The 12,357-nt window shown below is 40.7% G+C and overlaps 1 protein-coding gene across 2 annotated transcripts in view; it reads right to left on the bottom strand.

Annotated features, from left to right (window-relative positions):
• The window catches only part of KALRN (kalirin RhoGEF kinase), a 717,152-nt gene that overhangs the window by 63,582 nt on the left and 641,213 nt on the right, over positions 1–12,357 (bottom strand). For both annotated transcript variants that reach the window (XM_054971242.1, XM_054971241.1), the window contains 2 exons: positions 3,116–3,399; positions 2,097–2,201 (listed from right to left, as the gene is read on the bottom strand). In XM_054971242.1, coding sequence (XP_054827217.1) covers positions 2,097–2,201; positions 3,116–3,399 — 389 coding nt within the window. The remainder of the gene's footprint in view (positions 1–2,096; positions 2,202–3,115; positions 3,400–12,357) is intronic.

Here is a 12,357-nt window from a genome sequence, read left to right as displayed (position 1 = left end):
AAAAGCGACACTGAAGAGTAGGCATGCAGCCACCTTAATAAACAGGCTATTGTACAAGGAACTGCCAACTCTGGCAGGTGAAGTCTTGTTAGAACTACTGCTGAGTGATGCACCATTCAGGACACTGTACCCCCAAGAATATCTACCCTAGACAAAATGCTAGACATTCTCTTATAGCTTATCTTTCACTTACAGCCAATCAACAACTGAAATTAAGTCAGCAAGAATAATTTCAGGACAGTTATTTCAGAACAAAAGAATTAACTTTCAGGGGCCAGGGGCTTAGAAATCCTTAATAAAAACTTTAAAAGAAGAATGCTAGGAACATATTTGTGAAACTACACAGCAATTTTCACCTAGGACCGCTAAAGCTCCCATTTCTATGAATTCATTGTGTTCCTTTCTCAAATCATAGTAGCCCTGTCCACATGTTACAGTGAATTCATGTACATCTTCCATGTATTTGAGTATATCTTATTGTAATGGTCATTTTACAAGTGAAACCAGGGGCCAGTACCTGGATAAATGTGGGTTTAAATCACTTGTTCAGCTGTACAGAAGTTGAATTAATGTATTTATAAAGAAAAATCAATTTTATATTCTACCCAGATCATACATGCATTGACTGTAACTTGGGAACATGGCAGTGTAAATAAAACATTCACTTTCTCCCCGTTTTTCCATTATGTAGAGTTACATGGTCAATGCAGGCAGTAAGAAGAGATAAAGCTGCAAGCAGGAAAAGCCAAGTGCTTAGCTTACAGGTTCTCAACAACTGACGCAGATTTCAGTTTCAGTTATGCACCCTACACCCTTTAATCTTTTCAGTAACCTTTAATGTTTTTTTTTTAAAAAAAACTCATAAAGACCTACCATGAACTACCTAAATCACAGGTTTAGCCATGATTTAAAAAAAATTAAAACAAGCCTGGCTTAGGACTCCCTACAATTAGAAATTTTCCTTCTGCTCCATCTTCAAAATAACGAAGATGAGCTATGATACAGTTACAAACCTAGCCTAGGGCAAGCCACAGAGGGCAGCTCTTTTCCACATTATATTTTGGAGAAATTCATAGATCCCATTTGTGTGCATGAGAACATTTGCCACCTCTTGCCATATATTGGAAGATGCTATGTGCCTTGTGGCAAGGAATCCTCTGACAAAAAATAGATCCCATGCAGACCACGGAAACTAACACTCAAATCATCATGAATCTGGTTCTATATGGTTCAGGTGGTTTTCAGGCAGTCTTATTACCTGTATATTTAAACTCTTAACAGAGTTATTGGTACTAGTGATACATAAAAATGAAGACACATTGCCTTGTTCTGCTTTTTAAAGAGAGCTCAAATATGAAAAGTTTGGGTTTGCTTCACAGTGAGGACACTGTGAAGAGCACCTGCACCCAACTATCCTAGGAAGAGATGCAAAAACAAGGGACGTCAACAACATTCAGTGGATCACTGATTGATGTGGAAAGGCTTTTCTAAACCTTCACACTCCCAGCATTACAGGGCCACCGAAAGTTAGTACCCAATTCATCTCAGCCAACTTATTTTTTCCTCCAGAACAAAGTGGACGCAACAACAGAATCAAACTAGAACACCACATGGTTGCTGCATTTCAGCAATAGTCTTTCCCCTATTTGTTCACATGGGGAAATACCACAGACTTTGCCAGTGTCCTGTGTGAACTGAGCATTCACCACAGAATATGCCCCTTTAGTGTCTTCAACACTCAGAGGTCCCTCAAAGAAAATGTGACCTGGAAAGTATTTCCTAATGATAAAAAAAGTTTGAGAGCCACTGTTTAACAACAAAACTATGAAACACAAAACTAATGAAGTACACAACAGAAATTTGAAGCAACACACATAAGCAGGGAAACACCACAAAAGCTCTGGCTACAGCAAAAGCTGAGCTGAGATTCATATCCACTGTAGAAAAGACTTCAAAAATGGATCACTCAATCCATCTTCCTCAGAATGTGTAACAAATCCCAGCTGAAAAATATAGTAGCCTAATGAACCAGGCCTGGGCTCTTTGGAGGATTTTCCAAAGCCAGCATACATTTTTTGAAGAAGTTAGAACCTTACCATTTCATCTTGTGTGGGATCATTATCAAAAATCTTCATAGGAGGAGGGAGTGGCGTATGAGATTCTTCATCTGGTTCATCTTCGCCCCAACCTTTCTTGCTCTTCTGATAGCAAGAGAATTAGTGTTACAAAAAGTGCAAGGAAGCTAATGTCAGAATCCCTCAGATATATTTGTTATTAAAATCCATATTCAGACTAAATAAATGAAAAGATCAGAGGAGAATGTAAATTATATTCACCCATATGGTGAAGCGTCACAGCAAATAACTAAAAGTTATAGACTGACTTACTCTGAGGAAAGGAGCAACGTATTTATAATAATAATATGCAATTAACAATGTAGACATAAGGCTTAATGTCAGTGTGCACTTCTTTAGCATTTTTTCAAGGTAAGAAGGATCTACAGTACAGCACCAAACTATAGTAAGGGAACTAATGTAGAACAAGAGAATCTTAATGTCAAACCAGAGAATCCCAAACTGAAGCAAGAAGGGTATAAGCTGCAAAGTTTAAATGGAAACTGGTGGTGCAGCTTGAAGGATTTTTTTGGAACTCAGGGATGAAGGCAGAAAAAAGCAGGCGGTAGCAAGAGGGCAGCGGTCCACTGTGCAAAGTGGCTCAGTACCACTGAAACAAGCTCCGCAGCAGGAGGGCAGAGCAAAGTGGGCACTAGTGGTGGACAGGAGACAGCAGCTAGCACAGAGGCTCGGAGAGGAGCCTGCAAGGAGCATGGGGAGCTGAGAGGGCACAGGCTAAAGAAGTTGGTCTTGCCTCCCCCCCATGCCTAGAAGGGGTGGGGGGGCGTAATCTTGGAGAAATCAGCCTGCTGTGTTTTCCAGATTAAACAGAATTAACCCAGGTTACTGCAGCCCATCAGGATCTGACTCCCCAGATCCAATCACGGATTCATTATTTTGATCCAGCACAGATGGATTATGCCAGATTGGTATAAATCCACCTTTACATCATACATCTGAGTCAACATTATTAAAACAAGTGCATTCAAAAACATCCATACCTCATCTGCACTATCTCCCTGAGGTGTTGTCTCATCTCCAGGCTTGGGGGATCCCAAATCAAAACTCTTCCGTCCTTCACGCACTTTTTTTTGCTTTTTGATGTTACTGTCTGTTTTCCCACTGTTCAGCCGACGGACAGGGCTTGTTAACCATTTTTTTAGTGTGTTGGTTGAGCGCTTTGGACCAGGTGAGCTCTGAATGGAATTGAGGGATGACTGGGTCTGTAAGTTTGCCACCGATTCAGATTTCCCTCCATTTTCATTGGATGAACCTGGATAGCCATCTGTCAAAAGAACAAAAGTTTGATGTAGTGGTTATGAGCAGCAGGACTCTAATTTGGAGAACCAGATTTGATTTCTCACTCCTCCACTTGAAGCTAACTGGGTGACCTTGGGTCAGTCACAGCTTTTCGGAGCTCTCTCAGCCCCACCCACCTCATAGGGTGATTGTTGTGAGGATAAGAACATACTTTATAACCCGCTCTGAGAGGGTGTTAAGTTGTCCTGAAGGGTGGTACATAAATAGAATGTTATTATTATTATTAAAAGAACAAGGATGCAAAGTTCACTTAAACTGGAAAATTATTTTTGGAAATGTCCAAGTGGCTAAAGCTTGTTGATACCTAGTGCTCACTTGCAAGCTTGGAAACCTATTTGGACATTTCTAAAGAGAAAACACACATGCTCTTATGTGCGTGCATGCACACATTAGATTACTGTGTAAAATGTCACCTGTTGTATAAGTATACCCTGCTGTTCTGCTATGTTAGTTGTCCTTCATGCCCTTAGAACTTCACAGTTTCCTTATCTGTAAAAATAGCTGGCACTGGCTATTTACTGCCAGAGTTATTTTCAGCATGTCTGTGCATACTGAGCACCATTACATTAGATAAGGAAACTGCTAGAAATTGTTCAACTCCACTATCTTATGTGTTATGGTTTTCAACCATTTTCTGCTCGCAGAAGTCACATGATTTGCAGGCAAAGATGGGGTGAGAGAAATCAGCCATTATCATTAAAAGTCTGTTTGCTGGCAAATTCCAAAGTCTAAAACTGGTTAATCTGGCATTCTGGAGAGATATACAGGATACAAGTTCATGTCCTTCACGTTTTCAGAAGCGCAAACATTGTCTGATTGCTACAGAACCAAGGACTTCCTGCATCAAATCCCTCAACACAGCCCGCTCCCTACAGAGGAGCTGAATCCTGGCACAGAACCACTTATCTTCTGCTGACATTTGTTTCTGGTCAGCTGACTACTTTATCACTTGAACTCATTTAGAAAGTGACAACATATTTGTGTGGTTTTGATGCCTAGGAGTCGGCAAACTAAGAACTCAGCACAATGAAGCCTTGTTCATCAGCCCAGGGAGTCAGGTGTAAATCTAGGCAACCAGGCAAATTAGGTCCAAACTAGATAAGGATGGCGTCACGATTTTAAAGTCATTTAAAAATGCCATGAAGGCCCAGTCCTTATCAAGCCTACAGCACTCTTGTTTTCCCAGTGTGATTTTTGAGTGCCTCAATCCACTGCACTGTGAACCCAACCAGAATCATGACCTCACAGCATTTTAAAATTAGGTTTACATGTTCATAACCAGCAATTTACATATAAGGAGAATAAAAAAGGGCTGAGGTGATGGGATTTAAAAGGCATAGTTCAATATCAAGTGTGTGTTTATGAGACAAGCCCATAAAATCTTTGGAATTGGATTATATTAAAGATTTATAGAATACGGAAAGGGGGGGTGGGACACTGCATTACTTGTTAGCCCACCATATACAAGCACTAAGAAAAGTCATAGCTAACCTTGCACTGTTGTCTTCATGACCATTGAACCTTCAATGCTCCTCTAATTACAGTGCTCTCTAATAGATGACATGAAAGGTAGGTAGCTTTAAATCTATGCTTACAATTGACATAGCGCCAAAAGATTCAACACAGTATCAGGGTACTGTGCTTTCACTGACAACAGAACATGAATAATGAAAGGCACACCCACAAAAAAAAGGAGAATAGAAGGATTATCTGAGAGGACACATCTTAATATGCTGACAGTCCTACTTTAAAACACTAACCAGTCCAGCTGCCCTTATACACACAGAGCTTCCACATTCATGCAAGGCTCATTTTGAGGGGGAATGCACAGGTATGCAGTTCCGGCAGTTCCCCAAAGAGGTCACATGTCAAGTGGCCCCGCCCACCTGACTCTCGGCCATTTTGGGCCTGTTTCAGTCTGGATTGGGGCCGAAATGGCCCAAATCGGGCCTCTGGTGGGTGGTGGATCACTCTCCCACTCAGCAGCGGCCCGATCCTGACCATTTTGGCCCCTTTTTGGCCATTTTCAGCCCCTTTTTGCCATTTTGGGCCCAATTTCAGCCCTGAATGGCCAGAATTGGGTCCAAAACAGCCAGGATAGGTGATGCCAGGGGGTGTGGCATATGCAAATCAGTTATGCTAACGACACACTTAAAGAGATGTCAAGGGGTGTGGTATATGCTAATGAGTTATGCTAATGAGTTCCTCCAGCTCTTTTTCTATGAAGTGACCCCTGCATTCATGTACTACAAAAACAATTGTTCTGGAATCTGAAACATACACACCACCTTCCCCAAAACGGTGACAATCCATTTATAGTTACCCAAGAGCACACAGAAATCAGCACTGTACAGTTCCTCAAGTATTTACTTTAACTAAGGACCAAATCTGTACATCAAAGGGTGGCTGGCTACTGTTTATTCTTCTGTCAACCATGTTGAAATGAAAGATGCGGAAGATCTATTTGTCCCCCTCATACAATGATGATGTGGATAAAGGGAGCTAAAATTTGCCCTTCCCTTAATCTCACTCTTCTCTCACTGATGAAAGAATCTCTTTCCAAACCCAGCAAGGATACTAAAAGTGAAGAAGGCTGAAGCATATAAAGCAATAAGGAAAAGAGGAAGTTTGAGGTCTCCTCACACCTATTCTGTGTCCCAAAAATTGGAACTCCATCCCACATTTTACACATGTACAAAGCAGATGTGAATACAAGAAGATGTCCCCATGAAATCTAGTTTGGCCCCAAAATGTCAATATTGGGTTTGGTTGTCATATAGCTTGGCAGAGTTCTCTCAAAATAAAAAGCCAAATTTAGACTCCCTAAACACCTGAAGTTCTCACTTTACTGAATACAAACCATTTTAGGAAGTTAACAGATTCTGGTGAAATATCTGTCTCAAAGAGACCACCTGTCCACAATCTGTTAAAAATGTTTTTGATATGCCACAGTTTTATTCCTGTAATTGTGAACAGACTCTCACAAAGGTAATGAAAGGACAGTCACTGGAAGACAACAACTTATGTGGTTGAAAGTTAGGCAGTTGTAATAGGCTGGTCAGTGTGAAAAGCAACAACATTAGGAGCTCTCTCAGCCCTACCCTCCTCACAGGGTGTTTGTTGTTGTGGGGATAATAATGGTAAGGTACTTTGCAAACCACTCTGAGCAGGTGTTAAGTCGTCCTGAAGGGCGATATATAAATCGAATGTTGTTGTTGTTATTATTATAGAGTGAAAGGATATTTACTGCAGCAGAAATGATAATGTCATAATGTTTCCAAGTGGTTATTGAGATGTTGCCCATCTGGAAGCATTCACAACAATTTGGAAATAGTGTTTTCCACCTTTCTGTCATACAGAAAAATGTGGGGAGCAAGATTCCCCATTAAGTAACTTGTCAGTCACCATTATCAGTTTTCCAACACTCATATGAGTTGTTTGCAGTAGACAAATTCATAAGTCAGTGAAGACACTTATCTCCTTTTAGACATCCATTCTAAAACTAAGGCTCATGTACACATAAATTTCACATTCAATAATATGGAATCAACATTGAGAACACACCCCATTTTGGACCATGTATTAAACTTAAACTGTATTAAGAGGCATTTTGGTTTTGTTCCAGGTGGAGGTTTAAGTCTTAATTGTGAAGAGCTACATTTTAATAGAAAATTGGTGAGAACACACAATTTAGGGGGCAAAGTAAAAATACTTTACTACTATTATTAATTTTATGTGTACATGCCTATGTGTATCAGTTACCTAAATGCATGTTCCTAGCTAATCAAAATCTGAATCCAAAATGCCCTGTCAGTACAGTTATAGCTGATCAGAGTTGAAAAACTGGTATTCAGAAACAATAGGGCATTCTTTCTCCTGCTGCATCTGCTGATATATGGACAAACATTTGATGCAGAGATGCCGGCATAAAGGCAGGCAGCACTACAGACTGGGGGGCAGGGGGAGAAGAGGAAAAGATACAGAAAATGGCATATATTCCCCTTGCAGTGATAGGTGGTGCTGAAACTCCAGGGGTGAACAAACAAAAGCAGATGTATTCCTTGCATGCAAAAGCATGCAGGTAAGCAGGGCGAGGAAAGTGCTAAACTTCCTCTTTGTATATGAAATGCAACCAGTAACATGAGTGAGGTAGATCCAGAGGAGTTAGCCGTGTTAGTCTGTAGTAGCAAAATCAAAAAGAGTCCAGTAGCACCTTTAAGACTAACCAATTTTATTGTAGCATAAGCTTTCGAGAATCACGTTCTCTTCGTCAGATGCATGGAGGGCAGAAGGAAACTGGCCAAATATAGAGGAGGAGAGGGGGGGAAGGGGGGGAGGAGGAGAGGGGGGGAAGGGGGGAAGGAGGAGAGGGGGGATGTAAACAACTCCTTTGATATGGAGATGCAGACAGCTCCTTTTGGTGTGGGGATCAGTTTGCTTGTGTAAAGATTCAAAGGAGTTTGCCGTGTTAGTCTGTAGTAGCAAAATCAAAAAGAGTTCAGCAGCACTGCAGCACAAGCCCTTGATAACCACAGTCCTCCCCGCCAGATGCATCTGACAAAGAGAACCGTGAGTGAGGTAGGAAGCTGGACAGGGTCAAGCCAAATGAGACGCAGTAGATAAGGAATTGAGGAATAGACTTTTAAAGTTCTTTAAACTACCTATGGAGACATTGGAGAGATTAACAGTTCTCCCATTTGCCATTTTCCCAGTAGAAGTTCCACATGCTGATATCAGCCCATTCACATTCAAACAGTAGGCTGTTTGCTTGTCTTTTTGAGCACCTAGGAAAATAAACCTTACCCATCCTACATCTTACTCCAGTGTATTGTTAAACCAATGCCTGCTTATTTCTGGTCTTCTAAAAGACCTGAAACATGGTGAAGAAAGGAATGGGGCACAAGAACAGTTTAGTCTCGCTCCTTTGTATTCCCCCATTTCAAAAGAGAACATCCTTATGCCTGGACATCATAACTCTGGAGCTTAACAGGGATCCTTTATGAGACAATGGCCCATTCTGCACATTCATTTTTCAGCATATCATATTCCATTCTGCTTCCCATGTTCTCCTCTTTTTCAGACATCCAAGGTAGACATGGGACGCAGATACGACATTTGTCCATCTCTTCCCCATATTTCCCCCCTGTGCATATTGCGCAATTTATTTTTGAAGCCGATGCTAGTTGACACTGCCAAATGTTATGTCTGTGTGAAACACCATACTCCTGTTCTGCTTCTTGTGACCCCCCTCTTCCTTTTCCCCAGGAGCTGATCGGTCTGTCTGCTGGTAACCATTCCCACCCTCCTCAACTTTCTGAACTCTTTTCCCACCATTGTTATCAGTAAAGCAAGGTAAGGGTCATAAGGCTGCTTCTCCATTTGCTTCCTTCCTCCCAGGTATGCACATACATTTTTTTTCAAAGCCAGGAACAAGTCCTAATGTTGCTGCTTATTCTCTGATGGCTTTAAAAGCCAGGAGAGGGTTAAATGATTGCTTTCCCCTCCCTCCCAGTATGTTTCAGGCTTCTCCTAATGCCAAAGAGGAAAAAAAACCTAAGTGTTTTGTGCAGCCATTTGCGAAACAAAGTAGTAGGGAAGGGAATGAAGCAGCAGCATTTTAATCCTTTCCTGGCTTGGCTTTTAAAAAATAAATGAGAGTGGAACAAGCACAAAAAGGACATGTTTTCCCCCGGAATGCCACCAATTGCATCTCCAATTGCACAGGACAGCCCAACTAGTAAATATGGGGGGGGGGGTCCCCAACACTGCAACATTACGATCAAGCCAATTTTTTTTTAAAAAAATTATGCTGGCTTCAGCTCCTACAAAATGTGGCTCAAAACAGACACATCTCAGCTTGATAACAGACACCAAATTGCCTTGAGGTTGAGCAGTGCAGAATGATGGGACCCCAAACCGTTTCAGCACCGATTGGTGTGAATGCTCAGCATCACCAGCTTAAAGTGTGCTATGCAGAATGGGCCAAAACAAAACTAGGGATTTTTCTTCTTTGTGTGAAATGCAGCAATCTGTAGTACTTGTTCTTATAAATAATCTAAAATTTATTCACCACTACAAATGCAATTAATCTAGGTGGTTTCATAGAAACTGTGGATTGGGGGCTGTGATTATTTCAGAACAGGTTGGTTTCACTATTACTGAATAAGTTAGGTCTGAAGCATCTCAATTTTACTCCACATCTATAACTCAGACTTCCCATTTCAACACTGTGCAGAAACCATTGGATAAACAAACACCCACAAATAGAAATAGACTAAATACAAAGTGATGGACTTTTAGAAGTGGAAAATGGTTTTCAAACCTGTTATTAGATTCAGAAAGTAACAGAAAGCTTGTCTGATTCTAATGTTTAGTTTATCCTGTCCAGGTTGCCTAGGTCAATAAGTAGTTTTAAAATCAAAGCATTGCTGTGCAAGAACACCCCCACTTTCCAACAGAGAATGTGATTATGGGATTAACATCAAAGATTCTTCCTCTAGCTAGAGAGCCTTCATTAAATGTTCTCTGTTCATGCTGCAGCAATCTCCTAGACTATGTTTGAGACATGTCTCTGAACATGAAAATAGACCCAAAAGCAAACATAAAGCAATAGAAAAAGGGAAAAGTCAAAGACCATTGGGTTGGATTCAATGTAGCATTTCCATTGCACCCAGGAAGAGCATTTCAGGAGCATTTTTGGGCTACAGTGGAAAGGGGGGGCATAGCATTGTGCTCATGGATCCAAGCCATCATTAGTTGGCAAACGTATGCTTTTATTTATATGTTTAGACTAACAGACTAATTTGAGGACTTAGACTGGTACAGCATATACTTAGTATATACTCTGTCTGAAGCCTTTGAATTTCCAATAGAAATCTATAGAATCAGGTTAGGAAAACCCCTTGAGTCAAGCTCATTACATAACCAATATGTAAGGTGCTTTCTGTACATATAGCTTTACTGCCATAACAAAATAAAAAATGGTTAAAGGTGCAGCTATCTGGCAATGCTTCTTGAATGTCTCAATGGGAAAAAGTGTTCCCACTACAAGGGCAAGTACTGGCAACATTCAGATGTTCTGACAAACCATGATGAATACAGGAATGAGCTTTCAATGTCCTTGGACTTATGTGCTCGCACAACATCCTCCCCAGTGCATGGCTCTGATGCTTCATTATTTTTCAATTGACAGAAACAATTAAATTGGTGTTCTGTTGCCCACAAACCAAGCCTAAATTCAATCAATGACTCATGAAAAGCCACAGCACCCTCCAACAGCAGGCACCAATGTTGGATCTCTGTATCAGCACAACTGATTCCAAATTGCTCCTAGTGTGGAGATATAGCAGAACTGCCCACCCACAGCAGAGGTTGACTGGAAGGAGGCATGGCCAAAGCAGTGAGTCATTGAGATGCAGTGTACAGCTCCCTGTGGGTGAATATTTTGGCTCACAGGAACCTCTCATTATTTAACTGTTAACTGATTTATTGCTCATGGCAAACTTGAAACTCTCCCAGGGGATGCTAGTTCACCCTGGCACACAATTTAGGAGAGAAATGCCTTAAAAGCACTTTCTCAGAGACTCTCTTTTCCCTGAGCACATTAATTAATATCCTGCTCAAATGACCCTGTCTCTGCAAATATTCTTTTTCTATATGAATCTTTATTGGAGATGAGATGGAATTTCAAATCCTGCCTGATTCAATCTGACTAGCCTAATCTCATCTTATTTCTACAATGACTTTATTTCATGCAAGCTTTTTGCCAAGAAAAATGTATTTTAATATTTGACACCTATAGCATAAAAATGCATAAAAGAATAATTCAACAGAACACAAGGAAAAATTAAACATACAAAACTGAAAATAAAAGGCTTTAGCAGCTCATCCCTAATCACAGTTTCCTACTATCCAGCATGAACATGCACCTTTTGTGCAGGGATGGATGTTGTACTTGCGTCATGAACACCTACGGGAGTATGCCTGTGGCCTCACAGAAAAATGCTGCACATCATATACCTTTTTGAGTGGCTAGAAAAAACTTAATTGCTTTTTCACTTTTCTTTCCCCCACGTCTTCTAAATTGCACGTGTCTTACTTCTAAAAATGATAACAATCCAACTTCATCTGCTTCTTAAACAAGAGTATCCTGAAGCAAAGCTCCCTCTCTGGGGACACTACTCCATGTGGCTAAGCCTCAGTACACAGTGATGAGAAAAGCACTATTCCTGTAGGAAAGGACTATCTTGAAGAGTCCCCAATTATTTAGCATATGCTGGGCAAGAGTAACCATTAAAAGGCCAAGTTGATTTGATTCTATGGATCTCAAAACTATACTTTTGTTGTTGTTTTGCTAAACTCAGTTGTCCAATTCAATACTGAAAGAAGAGTAACTGAACCGATTAATTTTTTAACATTTGGGATTAACTACCCAAAGTTGTGAAGAATCGTTAGGATGAAGGGGGAAAGGATACTGTCATCTGCAGGCTGAAAGTATTCACCTCCACTCCCTAAAGAACATTTAAGGCAAGAGTAGTTTAAAGTGGTCATGAATGACAGCTAGAGGAATAAGAGGCCAACCTAACTGTTACAGGTAAAAGCAGCAGTGAATGACTGGTCGGCAGGCTTTCACAGTACAAGAGTGAAAAATGACTACAATTCCTTTTCTGAAGCTGCTTAATCTCCCCCTTCATAGCAAACCAATTCTTTCATATACTTAAGATGCAGAATCATCTTTACCGATGGGCTTAATGAAGCTGAAGTTCATCAAAACAACATAGTAACTTGCGGCTTTGATCCATACAGGAAACCCCTTGAAAGAACACAGACATGGCCCATTTATCCAGACAGCCTTTCCACTTCTTCAGCAAGTTGTGCAAACAAAGAAAATCTGGGGAACATGGTACAGTTGCTATTTTTGTCT

The sequence above is a fragment of the Eublepharis macularius genome, chromosome 2 (assembly GCF_028583425.1).
Source record: "Eublepharis macularius isolate TG4126 chromosome 2, MPM_Emac_v1.0, whole genome shotgun sequence".
Taxonomy (NCBI): Eukaryota; Metazoa; Chordata; class Lepidosauria; order Squamata; family Eublepharidae; genus Eublepharis; species Eublepharis macularius.
Note: the sequence above shows the minus strand (reverse complement) of the source record. Positions and strands in the feature narration are given on the sequence as shown.